The following is a 16,076-nucleotide window of genomic DNA, read 5'->3' as shown; positions in this document are numbered from 1 at the left end:
ACTCCCTGCCCAGACTCCCACCCCAGCCTACCCCTGCAGCCTTACCACCCACTCAGCCCCCCCAGTTGGACACAATACTTCAGATGTGGCCTCACCAGTGCTGAATAAAGGGGAATAATCACTTCTCTAGATCTGCTGGCAATGCTCCTCCTAATGCACCCTAATATGCCATTAGCCCTCTTGTCTACAAGGGCACACTGCTGACTCCTATCCTGCTGACTACCCAATTCCATGCACGTCACCCAATTTATTTTTGGTGAAATATTAGTTTTGTTCCGAGAAAAGCTCTCCCAATGAAATGGAGTCAAAATATGTGTTCCTGTTCCACCCACCCCAAAGTACAGATTTTGAATGTTGGCCAGTATGTGGCTAAAAACAAGTTTAAAATAAATAAATTCTAAAAACATTGTAAAAGAATTGAGGTGCTGTAGCTTTAAGAGATCCACCTTAATCAACTCCCCCCCCCCTTCCTTTGGCCTGAGTGGACTACGTCACTGGGGATGCAGGCATCAGATAAATATGCAGCTGGAGCAACAGGACAGCCAGAAGAGTACAAGAGGATATCTGCAAAGCTACTCCCAGGTAGAAGTGATCAGCATGACTCTAGCTAAGCATTGCCAACTGCCTAGTTACACTAACTCTTTTCCCTTACTACTTTGTACTTATTGCACGTTGCTTCTATCTCTTGCTGATAGTTTTCTTCCTTTTCCTCTCAGAATGGAGCACGCTTGATTTATTTACTGAGGTTACCATCATAATGTTTGCATTTCATGCTTGTGCCTGTTGTATTAATCAATCTGATGTGCTAGCTGGGATTTACTTCAGACCATTTGTTCACTAATCACATAGGATCAGCTGTTGGTTTTTTTTTTTTTTTTCTGAAGTACACAGGTCACCCAGGATTCAGCACCGGCTGTTTGCAGCCAGCATATCCCTATTTTCTTTCTGTCCCCCCAAAAATCAAAAGCTACTCTTAATTTTCATTTTATTTTTCTAATTAGTTGAATACTAACGGGGATGTTTGTGGCACACTTGGAATAATCCATTTGTATTTAGCAAACTATCTTCAAATAGCTTCTGAGCTAGTCTTGGTATATTATTAAGCCTATATTCTGTAGCTAACTGGCAAAATATATTCTACTAGTTGTTAATGACCCATCTTCAGATTTTGTTCAGGAATTACACACTATTTTTAATTAACAAAAATTGGCAAGGTTGTTTTTTTGTCCCCTTTATTGGGGTTGTTAATCTTAGTTTAAAAGTCAATGTGTATCTGACAAAGTGGGTCTTTGCCCACAAAAGCTTATGCTCCAATAAATCCGTTAGTCTATAAGGTGCCACAGGATTTCTCGTTGAATGTGCTTCAAAGCATCTCCAACAACAGCATAACTTCTGTATATTCATCAATGAAGATCTGCACCATCTAAATGGTGCAGGTAAGCTTTAGATTGCACAATATTCATAAGGGAAGTGATATAGCTATTGGTATGTCAATTAAAGCTGGCTGTACATACAAATAACCCATGCTCCAAACTAATCGTACTATTTCAAACCTTTTTTTCTAATGCAAAGGATGCAAGAAAATATATAGTTTCTCCATGATAGTATCTACTCTTTTCATGTTTGCTTGAGGCATTTGGTCTAACAAAGCTTGTAGTTCCAATTAATAAAGGATTTATACTGGGATTGAGTAGAAATGCATTACAATGTCATAACACTAACAAGGCTGAATTTAACAATCTCAAACTGCTGACAACTGTGGCTGGACTTTAGCATGGGGAAGGCTTTACAATTTCCAACTGCTTTCCTTCTGGAAAAAAAAACCTCTCAAATAGCTAACATCTCTAGTTCCAACTACAAAGTTATCAGGTAATTGAATTGTCATGTAACCACATGAAATCTTAGCAGTTACATGACTATTTAATAGTCCCTGGGCCAGCAGCCAGTGCGCTCCTGGCCCCACTCCTGGGGAGTGCCCTGTCACCCATGAGGGGAGCCAGTTTGAAAACCTGCTGCCTGCACAGACTGGTTGCTCACTGCCCCACACTGCTGCCTCTGCGAGATGCAGAGCAGCCTTTGTCCGAGGGGAATTCAGACACTCTGTGGAGAGGGACTGCTGCTGGGAAGCAGCCTCTGCCCAAGGCAGGCCCAGGCAGGATGCAGAGCAGCTTCTGTCCCATAGGCTGTGGAGCAACCTCTGTCTGGAGGAACTCGGACCCCTTGTCGGGTCCAAACCTGGGGGGGGGGGGTGGCCAGATGACACATTGGGCCCGGGAAGCTGAACAAAGGGATAGGTGGGGCTGCCTGCAGGCTGAGTTAGGTTTTGGAATGTGGGGGTTCTTGGGGAGCTTGGAGCTGGATGGGGGCACAAGGCCCCTTCTCTCCAACATAGATTGTACTGTCTGCTCCTGTTCCTGTGTTAACAACAAGACTATGCTACACTGTGAATCAATAAACCTTCCATTCTACCTGCTAGCTGAGAGTCAGATCTGGCTGCAGATGGGGATGCAGGGCCTGGGTCCCCACACCTCGGTGAAAGGGGGTGCTCAGGCCTGCCACAGACACAGGCTGCTTCACCGTAGCCTCCCCTCTCTCCTTCCCTCTATTGCTAACACTGATAAAGGAAACAGTGCAGCAAGGGAGGAGGCAGCACCATGGAGGCAGTGCTGGGGGGAACCAACTTTTTAAGATGGCTCCCCCCATCACTGGCTCCTACTCTCTGATAAAGAGGCTGGAAGGGGAGGGGGTGGGAATGTGTGTAGTCAGCTTATCTGTTAATCTTGTCTAGGTTTATCAGTTAATTGTATAGTAGACTATACATTGGCATCCATAGTTGGAAAAGCAGAGAAAAACATAAGAGGAAAATTCCAGTTCTTCCCTGAGATTGGGCATGGTATACTGTTGTACTTAAAAGTACAGCAGAAGATCTTTTTAGGAGGAAAAGGCAAAATGCCAAACTTATTGGTAACACATATATCAATAAATTCTTATCATATGCATATGATATATCGCACTTGTACACACACACAAACACACTGGCTACGTCTAGACTGGCCACAAATTCCGGAAAAGGGATTCAAATCAGGTAAGTCAGCATAGGGAAATCCGCGGGGGATTTAAATATCCCCCGCGGATTTAAATAAACATGTCTGCCGCTTTTTTTCCGGTTTGGGGAAAAGCCAGAAAAAAAGCGTCTAGACTGGCACGATCCTCCAGAATAAAGCCCTTTTCCGGAGGATCTCTTATTCCTACTTGAAAGTAGGAATAAGAGATCCTCCGGAAAAGGGCTTTATTCCAGAGGATCGCGCTGTTCACTTCCAAGGTCATCCATATGTCTTTCAATGAGCCCACTTCAGTTCTTCTCGGATCTGGCTTCCATCTGTGTTCCAACCATTGCAGGTGCTGGGAGATGCTTGCCTTTCACACCTTATCCATTCACACCTCATTCATTCAACAGGGCAATCAATTCAGCAAAAGCGGGGTACAAAGAACTAGTCTACAAGATACAAAGTTTCTATGTAGAAAGACTTAATACAAAATGTCTATGTTCTATATGAAAATATACAACGTTTCTATATAAAAGGACTTACTACAAAGCTAAAGACATATTACAAGCTAAAAGGACTCGATATGAAGTTAAAAACTTCAGTGAGAAAATGATTAATACAGAGATTAATATGATGTATCTACAAATACCCTAGCCATAGGAGGTTGCTGTATGTACAAGTGGGTTACTATGCACTTTTATATAAAATAGCCTTAGACATAAACATTTTTCTTTATTTGTACACATTGTACTCCCTGCATGCCTAAAAAAAGAAGCCTTGTGGCGTTGTGATGGGGTGCAATCACAGAAGACCCTTTTGGGGTGCTTCTCAGAGTCCTGACAAAGCCACTGACATGCACCTTCTTGCTCTCTGGGGCTTCTCACCACCCTGTCCTGTTGGGCCAGTTCATCTGGTCTGCTTCCAGCCAATGCACAGAGCTGAGATCACTGCTGCCCGCCCCTCAAAGAGCAGTATAGACACTGAAACTCTTCAGGTGTGAGGAAAATGCAGTTTAGGGCCCAGCTTCTTGGGATACTACTCCCCAAATGGATTATTTAGGTAAGGCCCCTGTAACAATGAAATAAGGATGTACACACTGATTGCTCCCCCAGGTAACAATTAGTTACACTGGGTTTGATAGAAAATAAAAGTGATTTTAATAAGAACAAGCAGTAGGATTTAAGTAGTTGTGAGAACAGGCAAAGCAAAATAGATTACAAACTTAAAATAACAAAAAACACATAGCTAAATCGGAAACTAAAACTTCAGTACAATTTTATTACAAACTCACCCTCAACTGTTCTTGTTCCAGCTAAGCCTTCAAAAGCAGGGAAATTTCATTCCTTTGGGTCTATGGTTCACTTTCTTGGGTGTGGCATGTCAGCCAAAGTCTAAGACACTGCCAGCTTCCCATTGTTTTACAGATTCCATCTTTGGGCTGGAATTGTTTCTACATTCCACTCTTACATGGAAAAATCACAGCTCATCAGACCCTACCAGTTGGTGGGGGGGAGTTGTCACATGACTTCTAGGACCAACCACTGCTAAGACTTAAAGGACAAAATGGGTTGTTTACAGATCACCATACCTACAGGGAAACACCCTTGATGGCTTACCTTTGAACTGTTAAAGCCATAAACCATTCCATACTTCATATATCTAACTTTACACACAAGAATGGTACATATACCAAAATACAAATACAGCAGCTTATGACATTAAGATTTATAGGTTACATGAGGTAATTTGTCCTAAGCAAGGGTGCCATTTTGGGAGTGCAGCAGCTGTGCGCTCCAGGATGCGGCTAGTTTATCATCCTGTTCCTCAGATGCTAAAGAAGTGAGGGGAAAGTGATTGCATTCTGTGAATGCCTCTCACACCTGGCTGGTGAGCTCTCCTCACCCCCTCTCTACCTTCCTGAAATGTTGCCCTTAGTCCCAAGCATCTTTGAATTATGCATATTTGTGTCCATAAGTCCATTTCAAAAGTATGGGTGGGGAGTTCCATCACAAGAGCGTAAAGGCTTGTAGGCAAATTGTTTGAATGTTGATCTGAAAGTGATTCTTTTGGGGATCTGGACATCAAAATAAAATTGTTATCTAAAATACAGGCCTCACTCATATCACCAAATCATAGTGGAATACACTGTGATTGATTGCAAATGAGTCTAAACCCTACATTGTTACAAAATAGCCCAGTAATTCTTTAAGTTCTTGTGATAATTTTGAGAATTCCTGGATCAGGAACCCTTTAACATTCCTTATCTTTATTTTTTTTCATCAAAAATAGTTTTTTCAGGAAAATGTGTGTGTCCAAGTAACAGAAAAGGACCTTTAATGAAGTGTATTAGCTACAGGTTGGACCTCTCTGGTCTGGCATCATTGAACAAGTCTCCTCTCTCCCCACTCCAACCTGGCTGGGCTGATTGCCCAACTGCTGGCTCCCTGGGTGGCACAGGCTCTGGCTCCTGCTGTGGGGCTCCGTTCCTCTGCAGCAGCCTATTTGTCTCTCCTTGTCCCAAGTTCTCCCTATTGTCTTATTAGTTTGATTTCCCGCCCCAGATGTATCAAGCATCTGCATTTCCCATTGACTCCAGTAGTCACTGAACCTTTGAAAATCAGACACCATCTGACCAATACGGAGAGAGGTGGAACTTATTTAGAGTGATGTTCACAACTCTGTAAAACTGGTTGTTACTCCATGAGGGGCGTTAACAGGCAATGGGCCAACTGGCAAGTATCACCCTTAACAGGTAGTGCTTACCAAGTAATGTTTAACCAGTTCCCGGCGACCAGCCCTCCCGTGAGGCTGCCAGCTACTGGGCTGTGGGGTGGCTGCTGCTGGGGCTGAGGCCCCCTGCATCTCTCTCTTCCCCCCTCCTGCTCAAGATGCCACCTGTTGCATGAGTATGCATGAAATAAGCACCCTCTTTGCTGTAGGACTTCACAGCAAACCTGGGAGCATGACAATAGCATGAAGAGCTCTGGATGCCATAGCAGCTCACTACATACATGGCACAAGGCTAAAACTAAAACTGAACCATAGTAAAGAGACACTTAGTTACTATGCACCTGGCTTAGTGCAACATTGACATTACCTAGATCTTGTTCCCACAGGTAAACTGCCTTCCTAAAATGGTAACAGCCACAGATGGAAGGAACCTAGCACACTATTTGCTTCAGACCTCTCCATGTTATACAACACACAATATCTGATCATTCTTTGGAGCTCTTCTGCTACTATGAAGCTCTGAAACTATCACAAATTTAGGGCAAAGGGGGGAGGAGGAAAGCATAAAGTCACCTTTTTGTTACTATTCTAATAAATCAGTGCTTTAAAGTTATTTGCCTATTTTTGACAGTATTTGGTCAACTAATCAGTTAATTTGTATACATTATATTTGCAAATACCCATAGTGGAAAACAGGGTTGGATTACTCCAAAATTGCCCAATTCTGCACCCTTCCCCTGAAACTCTGGTGCAGACCACTGTAATACTGGAGCATGAGCTGACCCAGTATGTACCTTTCAATCATAAAACATCAGCTATATATTTTGGGTCATTTGCAACGTGTTTTTGAGGTAACTACCTTGCATTTGGGTTGGGGTAAATTCTATTATTGGACTATTATCTATTAACAGTGGAAACTCAGAGCAGCATTTGGACCTTTGGTTAAGAAATACAGAGGTTGATTTAAGCCAGCTCCTTGCTAGAATGCAATTAATCCCAGTTGTACAAATTGCTCTTCTGACAGATTGCCAGAATAAGCCTTTAACATGAACACTTTCCTTTATTTACTCGTGGCTTTAAAACTTTACCCAAGAAACACTATATAGGACAGTGGTGGTGGTTTGCACTTTGTAAGATGTGTGCTGCACTTAGGATTCATGTTGTCACAATAGTGCCATCTACAGACTGACCTCCCATCAACACTTTTATCTGATTCCTGCTCAATCTTTGATTGTCTCAAGTTTGAGAAAAGCTATGTTCTTGTTGTTAGAATTTAGCCCTGGGACTCAAATTCTGTGTTCTATTCCCAGCTCTGCCAATAACTCACTCTGTTATCTTGGGTTATTCTTGGATTCTGTTATTTCCGTTCCCAACTCATCTGATGAATTGTGCTTTGCCCATGAAAGCTCATGATCCTTATATTTGTTGGTCTGTAAGGGTATGTCTACACTAGGGAACAAAGTTGAATTAAGATACGCAACTTCAGCTATGTTAATTGCGTAGCTGAAGTTGAAGTAGCTTAACTTGGCTTTTGACACAGTCTACACAGCAGGAAGTTGAAGAGAGAACACTCTTTCTTTGACTTCCCTTACTCCTCGGGTAAGCAGGGTTACTAGCATGGATTGCAGTGCCCCTCTCACTTTGAATTAGCTGTCTTAACTAGATTGGTAATTTGAACCCTGGAAGATCAACAGCTTTGATCTTCCTCTTTAGTGTAGACATACTCAAAGGTGTCACAGGACTGCACACTTCTCTATGTCAGTGTCCCTCACTGAAAAATAAGGATAAGAATTACCTACATCACATGATAGTTGAGAGATTTAGTTTAATGATATTTTCATAATTACATATATTTTGACTTGCCAAAGAGCAAATGATTTCTTTAAAATGTTCAATTTACAAAGAAATGGAGACAAATGATCAAACCTTCCAAAAATAAACGAAAACAGTGCCGTATCCATCTTAATTGATAATCCTTTTATGTCACCTGATGGTAACGTGATCAAAATGCTTTAGCTGCAGAGGTCTTTTCTAAATTGAAGATCACTTCCTGAAAAACAACTAAAACTTCTGTTGCATGGTAACAAAACAAATTATATTATTCCCTTGGATGAAGTAAAGGCTATAGAAATAAGGCACAAACATACTCCGACCAATTCTTGAAAATATGGATGAAATTTTTCCAGTGATGCAGCAAATTTTCCAGTTTACCTGATCAGTGCAGAGGGAGGAGCAAACACTTTCCACTACTTGTACTTGGTATACAAGGAAAGGGTCAGTATAAAAGGAACTTTATTTGCACAACGTGAAATTTCAAAATGAAGTAAATCTGAATTTATGCTCTGTGGAGCTACAGTTACAAGTAGCTTTGGAAAGCAAAAATCTTGCAGTTGTTGGCAGAGTATTAATGTTTGGACTTGTAGTGAAACCTAAATGGTGGGGGGAGGTTGCTGTTGGTAGTACTATTTTGTTTATATTTAATTTGTGTATAATATCCCCAATAAAGTAGTTCTGAGTGGGAAGAGGGACTCTGGGAGCCTAGAAAGATCTGCTAACCTCCCAGGGGGCTATATTAGATCTCTGAGTCATGGAGTCCTTGCATAGTAAGTGTTTGGTTACAAGCCTTTTATGGGTCCCAGCTCAACTGGGATATCAGTATCTGCATTATAGCTCCTGTCTATTCTTAGGTGGTACTTCAGCAGGACTCAGCAGGCAAGGCAAAAAAGAAGCAATTATTGTGTTTGTAAATGTTGTCTTTTTTCCTTTATTTTTAAAAATATTTTTATTCCCCCCCACCTTTCTGTAGAGCCTTTTTGGTGACCTGAGTAAGAGTTACAAAATGTCTTACAACGTGACTCTCAATGGACCTGGACCATGGGGTTTCCGACTGCAAGGGGGAAAGGATTTCAACATGCCCTTGACCATATCCAGAGTAAGTTCTAGTGAACAAAAAATGTTCTTGCATTTTCTTAGGTTGGAAAGTAGCAGCAAAGGAGTTACTAAATGTACACTCTGACCTGCGTGATATTAAGAGCTTGGTCAGTTTGCTTAAATACAAGAGGCAGAAGGGACTGAAAAAACAGAGCACTTTTGAGGAACTAAAAAAAAATAGAACGTTTTCTTTTAGCACATTTAAACTTGCTGATACAAGGCATGATTTGGCATATCTGATGCCAAGAAGTGAAATCTTTGGACAGTGTAAGAAAGATGAAGCTGTATCTTTACTCAGTAAGAGCAGAAACCTCCTTTTAAATTAATGTTTCTGTCATGCAGTTTTATTTCCCATAATGTGGCTTCTTTGCTGTGGCTAAGGGGCCTTATCTACTTTGTTTATGATGGGATTTGGTAATTGGGATCGAGGAGAAACATGAGCATAATAAATCAAATGAAGTTTCCAGAAAATGAGCCGGTAGCTGCTTATAAATATGTTGGGTTCTGTGAGACTTTTTTTTGACATTGCCCTCCCTCCTTCCCTCCCCCGGCAAAAAAAAGCTGCTCATCTGTAGCCCATTAATTAAGTCATAGGACTGTGAGTTTTTTCTTACTTGACACAGACTAATAAGACCAATGTCAAAGATTTCAGTAATTTCTTTTTTTGAGAAGAACATGGTGATATGCTTTTGGGTTTTAGTGCTTTTTTTAAATCTTAGATTTAAAAAAAACTTGCTGAAGTTTTTGTAATTGGCTTACAAGGACACAGAGAAGCAGAAGGCTCTGTTGTGTGGAAAATGTCTTAAATTATATAGGGACCTTCCTTTTGCTGATGAAAAGCAGTGAGTGATGCAGTAATTACTTATTGTGGTTATTGAGTATAAATCACTCCACTGGTTGCACTACCCCATTTTTATTTCCTCTGAGTAATTTTTAAAGGCAATCCTGGGGCATGATCTAATTGTTCCCTGACCTATTGTACTAGTTTCCTAAAAGGAGAGAGAGGTGTTACAAAACCTTTCAACACTGAATGCTTTTTAATTTAGATGGTAAAGATTTTCTCTTTAATCAGATACCAAGCAGTTACTGAACATTTCCAATTCAGCAGCTGGAAACTTTTCTCCCTATCTGTTTTTTTTAAGCCAGTCTCAAGTATGTTTCAGACTATTTAGACATAAAAGCAGAAATAGAGACTCCAGATGCATTCTAACTCCTTCAAAAAATTAGCTGCAGCAGGATTTCCACTTTTTTTGGGTGGAGATAAGAGAAGTTATTTAACAAAATGATCTGCTCAGAGAAACAGGTAGATGGCTAATAAAATAACTGGTTTGGGTGTCATATTATATCAACACACCATTTGTTCCTCCAGCTTTTGAATCGTTTAATACAAAATTTATTGTGTTGACTTTTAGAAACAAAACTGAGTGACTGGTGCAAAGATAAAAACTTGAAGTCTCGAAACCCCTGGGGATAAAGCTCTCTTTTACTCTTCTTTGTGTGTGTGTGCATAGTTACGTCTGCTCAAAGCTGAGTTTGCGTTAATTTCAGGTTGCTAAATTTATATACTCATACACTGATAGGAATCCTTTATACTCTCTGAAGAGGTATCATTTTTCTGTTCTGTTGTTAAAGAAGACTGCCCTGTTGTTAGTATTACAAAAATATTGTCATAAAAATGAATTACTTTCCCAGTTTTAAGCTATTTTTAGTGTTATAGATGGTGCTGGTCTCCCCTTATTCCTGTACAAGGTAAGGATAGAGACTGCATAGTAGATATTATATAGACATACTTATGACATGTTAGTGCCCTTTATTATAAGATCCTAATTATTTGTAATGCCTAGAGGCCACCAATCAAGAGCTCCATTTTACTTCCATTATACAGTGTACACTACCCTACAAGCCTTTATTTCGAAATAATGTTGAGCAGGAGGACTTCTTACTCTGACTCATGGTAACCTTCATTTCACGAGGAGTAAGGGAAGTCAAAGGAAGAGTGTTCTTCCGGCTGTGTAGACATCACCAAAAGCCAAATTAAGCTATTTCGACTTCAGCTGTGCAATTAATGTAGCTGAAGTTGCGTAGCTTAATTCGACTTTAGCCCTGCTGTATAGACGGGCCCTCAGTGATCTCAATAGCTTTGAGCCCTTCATGAGGCTGAATTTCACTTGAGTGATGAAGTCAAATATGATGTGAGTCTTCTTGAAATCTTGCCCAGTGAAACATTCTTCTTAGTTGGGAATATTACTCTGGACCTTTTTATATCTAATATAAAATAACACCAGACCATGATCCAGTTCTGTACACGAAAATGTACAGTCCCTTCCCCTTGGGGATGGGTGGAAATAAGAATGTTGGGAAGCTGCATTATTTGTTCATTGGAACACTGTGTATCCCATAGTTTTTGGTGGTAATAAACCCTGTTTTCTATATAAAGATGCCCCACACCCATTCTCTGCAATCAATTTTCAGAAATAAGCAAGAAAAGCTGAGAACTCATTCATATAGCACATACCAATGTTATCACAGGACTAATACTGTGCTTTAAAATTATTAGACAAGTTCTGTTCTCAGGGAAGTGCATGAATTTCCAAGTGCTGTCAATGAAGATTACACATGCTTATCTCAGAACAGAATTTGACCCATAGTAGCATGTGAGGGACTGGAACCTCCAACTGTTCCGAAAGCAGTTTAGGCAAGGAGGCAAAGCTCTGGATTGAGACTCGGGAATCCCGAGTTGTGTTTCCAGCTCTGCTGTTGGGTGACCTTGGGCAAGTTACTTCCCATCTTTGTGCTTTGACCTCCCTTCATTACTAAGAGGGTAATGATACCACCTTTGTTAAAGCCCTCTGAGATCTCACTGGTGAAAAGAACTATGAAAGCTCTTATGACTTCCCTCCTCAGACTAGCCTTTACATTTTAAACAGTGGCATGAAGGAGAATGGCTCCTTGACAAAAGTAAATGGTGAGATGCTGGTTAGTGCCCCTCTGGGGCACTATCATTTATTCTCTAGTAGGAAGTCCAGGTGATCAATTCCCTGCCAAGTCTTCAACAGCTTGAGACACAGGAGTTCCAGTCAATCAGCTGAATGACAGGTGAAGACGTATCTTTGTGTTCCCATGAAATGGAGCATTGTACCTAATGCCCTGTTCTTCATCTAAAAATAAGTGCTTGTTTGGTATCAGCATTGGGTTGGGGGAAAGCAAGCATGTAAGATTTAAGGTCACCCTGCAGCTTTATACTATTTGATCTGTGAATGGAGAATTCATTAGCAAATAAAAAAGATGCCTTTACCGTTTCAGATTCTTTTTTTAGCCCCACCTCACAGCTCCTCATGCCCTAGAGAGCTAACCCTCACCATAATACCCTAGGGCATGTCTACACAGCAGGCAAAAGTTGAATGAAGATACACAACTTCAGCTATGTCAATTGCGTAGCTGAAGTCGAAATAGCTTAATTCGGCTTTTGGCACAGTCTACACAGCAGGAAGTCGAAGGAAGAGCACTCTTCCTTCAACTTCCCTTACTCCTCATGAAATGAGGGTTACTATGAGTCGGTGTAAGAAGTCCTCCAGCTCAACATTATTTGAAATAAAGGCTTATAGTGTAGACACACACTGTAATTTCGGAATAAAATCTGTTATGTACCCCTAGACATTTGCCAATCCAGAAGCATTTTGCTGTATTCTAAATTTCACTTGTCACTCCTGTGAAAATGCAGGGGAGTCACAGATACTCAGCAGTACTGAAAGTTGTTGCCAATGGCTAGACTATGTGAGTGGCTCTGGTGCTTTCTAAGTTGATAAGTGCAAGAAAAATCCTAGTGTTGATGTAATCAGTGTTTACCACAAAAATTGAAACTAGGGCGGAGGTATCAGAGCCAGTGAGACAGTGGATAAAGGTGGGCTATGATAAATTCTAAGTACTGCTCCTTGGAAAACACTGTCTCAACTACACATATAAAATGTTTGGGTCTAAATTAGTTGTTACACTTAAATGTCATAGAATCACAGGTGTGGAAGAGACCTCAAGAGATCATAGAGTCCAACCCCCTGCTAAAAGATGTTGGTGTCATTACAAATGGTTCTCTGAAAATAGCCACTCTGGGAGCATCTACATAGCAGGGCTTAACTTGAAATAAGCTACGCAAATTGAGCAACATCACTTGCGTAGCTTATTTCAAAACTGGGAGCAACTACACAGCATTTATTCAAAATAGAGCACTCTTCCTCCGATTTCCCTTACTCCTTATACAAGGAGTCAGAGTAAGAAGTCCTCCAGCTTGACTTTATTTTGACATTATTTCGAAATAACTGCCTGCTGTGTAGATGCAGTTTAAAGTCATTTTGAAATAACGCTAGTTATTTCAAAATAATGTTGCTGTGTAGAGGTACCCCCTGTGTGCAGAAGCAGTCAAAAATGCTAATGGGATTTTAAGAACCATTAGGAAAGAGATAAATAAGACAAACATAATAAAGCCTCAAAGAAATCCATGGTATGTTCGTATCTTGAATTCTGTGGGCAGTCTGGTCACGTCCTTCCCCCAAAACATATTAGAATTTGAAAAAGTACAGAGAAGGGCTACTAAAATGATCAGGGGCATGAAATAGGAAGAGATATTAAAATGACTGGGACTTTTCAACTTGGAAAAGAGACAACTAAAAGGGGATATGCTAGAGATCTATAACATCTTGACGGTTTGAAGAAAACAAATAAGAATGTTATTTAATCTTTCACATAACACAAGGACTAGGGGGCACCAAGTGAAATGATTAAACAGCAGATTTAAAACAAATAAAAGGAAGTATTTGTTCATACAGCATACAGTCAACCTGTGGAACTGCTGGCCAGGGATGCTGTGAAGGCCAGAACTATAGCAAGGTTAAATAAAGAAGTAGGTAAGTTCCTGCAGGACAGGTCCATCGGTGGCTATTAGCCAGGATGGGCAGGGATGTAACACCATGCTCTGAGTGTCCAGTCCCCTCTGAAGCACCTGGAATTGACACTATTGGAGGACAGGATACTGGGCTAGATGGACCATTTGTCTGACCCAGCATGGCTGTCCTTATGTAAAAAATTATAATTGTAATTGTTTAGTAAAGAAACTCCCCAAGATAGCAGTGATGTCAGATAATGACCATGCCAAATAATGCATTTTTAAAATCTTGTCATACTAGGAAACATGCTTTTATACAAATTTCCCAGTTAGAAATCTGTCATCCCAGAGTGAAGTCACTAAAACATAGTCTAACATATAAATGTTCCTGTAATGTGCCTCTTACTTTTCCCTCTACCACACTCTGTTCACAGTTGTCCTCAGGCAGTGGAGACTTAGAATCCAGAGGTGCTTTCACATGAGTTCCAGAATTCACTTTCCCCACTCTTCCAGCTGTTCACCACTCACTTTGGCCATGTTGTTTATCGTTCCACTGCTCACTCCACCACTTTGTCACCTTCTGCTGCCACCTGCCATTGGGATGGCTGCAAGTTAGTCTTTTGAGGTCCCCACTCTTAGTGAGCTTAGCTCTCAGTGAGGGAACGTCACTGCTAGTTCAGTAGGGGGCTGTCTCTTCTATAGAAACATTGTCCCTCAGCAGGTCAAACACTAAGGGTGTGTCTAGACTACAGGGTTTTGTCGACAAAAGTAGCCTTATGTCAACAAAACTATACCTGCGTCTACACTACCTCTGAGCTCTGTCGACAGTAAGTCGACAGAACGCGGCAGTTTTGTCAATGGCGGTAAACCTCATTCTATGAGGAGTAACTCCTTTTGTTGACAGAGTTCTGTCGACAAAAGGCGCTATTGCATCCACACTGTGCTTTTTCAAAAGAGAGCATCTAGACTCTCTGTCAAAAAAGCAGCTTGCTTTGTGGACAGAACTGGCTGTAGTCTAGATGCTCTTTGTCGACAGAAGCTACGTCAACAGTATGGGTGTGTCTAGACTACATGGCTCCGTCGACAGAGCCATGTAGATTAGGAGGACAGCAAAGAGAAATGAAGCTGCGATTTAAATAATCGCTGCTTCATTTAAATCAAAATGGCTGCCGCACTGTGCCGATCAGCTGATTGTCGGCACAGCGTGGAAGTCTAGACTGGGATCTGCCGACCCCAGAACCCTGCATTGACAGATCCTTTATGCCTTGTGAAACGAGGCTTATAGTATCTGCCGACGACAGGTTCTGGGGTCGGCAGATCCCAGTCTAGACTTCCGCACTGTGCCGACAATCAGCTGATTGGCACAGCGCAGCGGCCGTTTTGATTTAAATGAAGCGGCGATTATTTAAATTGCAGCTTCATTTCCCTTTTTCATGTAAACTAATCTACATGGCTCTGTCGACGGAGCCATGTAGTTTAGACGTACCCTATCTGTTGGCAAAGCCTCTGTAGACAAAAGCCTATAGTCTAGACGTACCCTTAGACCTGATTATCAGTGGTTCAGCATTAGGGGTCACATAACAAAATAAAGGACTCTATGGGGGCCTAATCAGCAGGGGCAGGTCAAATAGTGCCTGTGATCATTGAGCAAAACACCTGTCCCCCACTCCCTCTCTCTTCATTGGGATCTGGCATCAGAACCTCTGCTTCTCCAGTGCATTTCAACTGAAGGAGTCGCCCAGTTCTGCTGTGTTTTAATCATACAATAAGGATAACAACATTTCATTACCTTGGCTTTCCAGTGATTTGTAACCCAATACCAGCCAAAACTGATTGCTAGATGTAGCTAGCCGATAACTGGAGGAGGGGAGTATACCCCCTCCTTATCTGGGCAGAGGTGTCTGAGGAAATCCCTGGATGTAATCTGTTTTCTTCTAAAGCCTGCATGTGCTCTTCATTGGCTGGGGTGGGGAGAAAGAGGAGGATGCTCTGAGACAATAATTGCATTGACACCAGTGTTCCCTCTGACTTTTTTCACCCCCTGAGCAGAATGAGTTTTCTTAGGTGCACCAATATGGAGGTGATGTGTTAACAAAATTCACGTGGCTGGAGTGGAGGCAAGCGATTCTGAGTGTGGGAGGAGTCTCAGGCCTAGGGCAGAGGGTTGGGATGCAGGGGTGTGAGGGCTCCACCTGGAGGTGTGGGCTCCATCTGGAGGTGTGGGCTCTAATGTGCGGCTGGGGTTGTGGGGCTCAAGGCTAGGACAGACAATGCAAGGGCTAGGGGTGTGGGCTTTAGGGTGGGGTTGAGCATGAAGAGTTTGGGACCTGGGGTGGTACAGGGTTGGGATGCAGGAAGGGGTACAGGCTTTGGACTGGGGTATGGGCTTTGTAGTGGGGCCAGGTATGAAGGTTGTGGGGTGCAGGAGGGTTCTCAGGGTGGGCTTAAGGTTGGGCAGGAGGTTGGGGCTTGGGTTTACCTAGATGGCTCCC

General features: G+C 41.8%; 1 protein-coding gene across 2 annotated transcripts in view; it reads left to right on the top strand.

Moving 5' to 3' along the window:
* The first annotated feature begins 492 nt into the window (after nt 1-492).
* The window catches only part of LDB3 (LIM domain binding 3), a 239,403-nt gene continuing 223,819 nt past the window's right edge, over nt 493-16,076 (top strand). For both annotated transcript variants that reach the window (XM_089780066.1, XM_014578704.4), the window contains exons 1-2: nt 493-582; nt 8,584-8,709. In XM_089780066.1, coding sequence (XP_089636192.1) covers nt 520-582; nt 8,584-8,709 — 189 coding nt within the window. In that variant the 5' untranslated portion in view covers nt 493-519. The remainder of the gene's footprint in view (nt 583-8,583; nt 8,710-16,076) is intronic.

This window comes from Pelodiscus sinensis, chromosome 8 (genome assembly GCF_052426305.1).
Source record: "Pelodiscus sinensis isolate ZL-2025 chromosome 8, ASM5242630v1, whole genome shotgun sequence".
Taxonomy (NCBI): domain Eukaryota; kingdom Metazoa; phylum Chordata; order Testudines; family Trionychidae; genus Pelodiscus; species Pelodiscus sinensis.
Note: the sequence above shows the minus strand (reverse complement) of the source record. Positions and strands in the feature narration are given on the sequence as shown.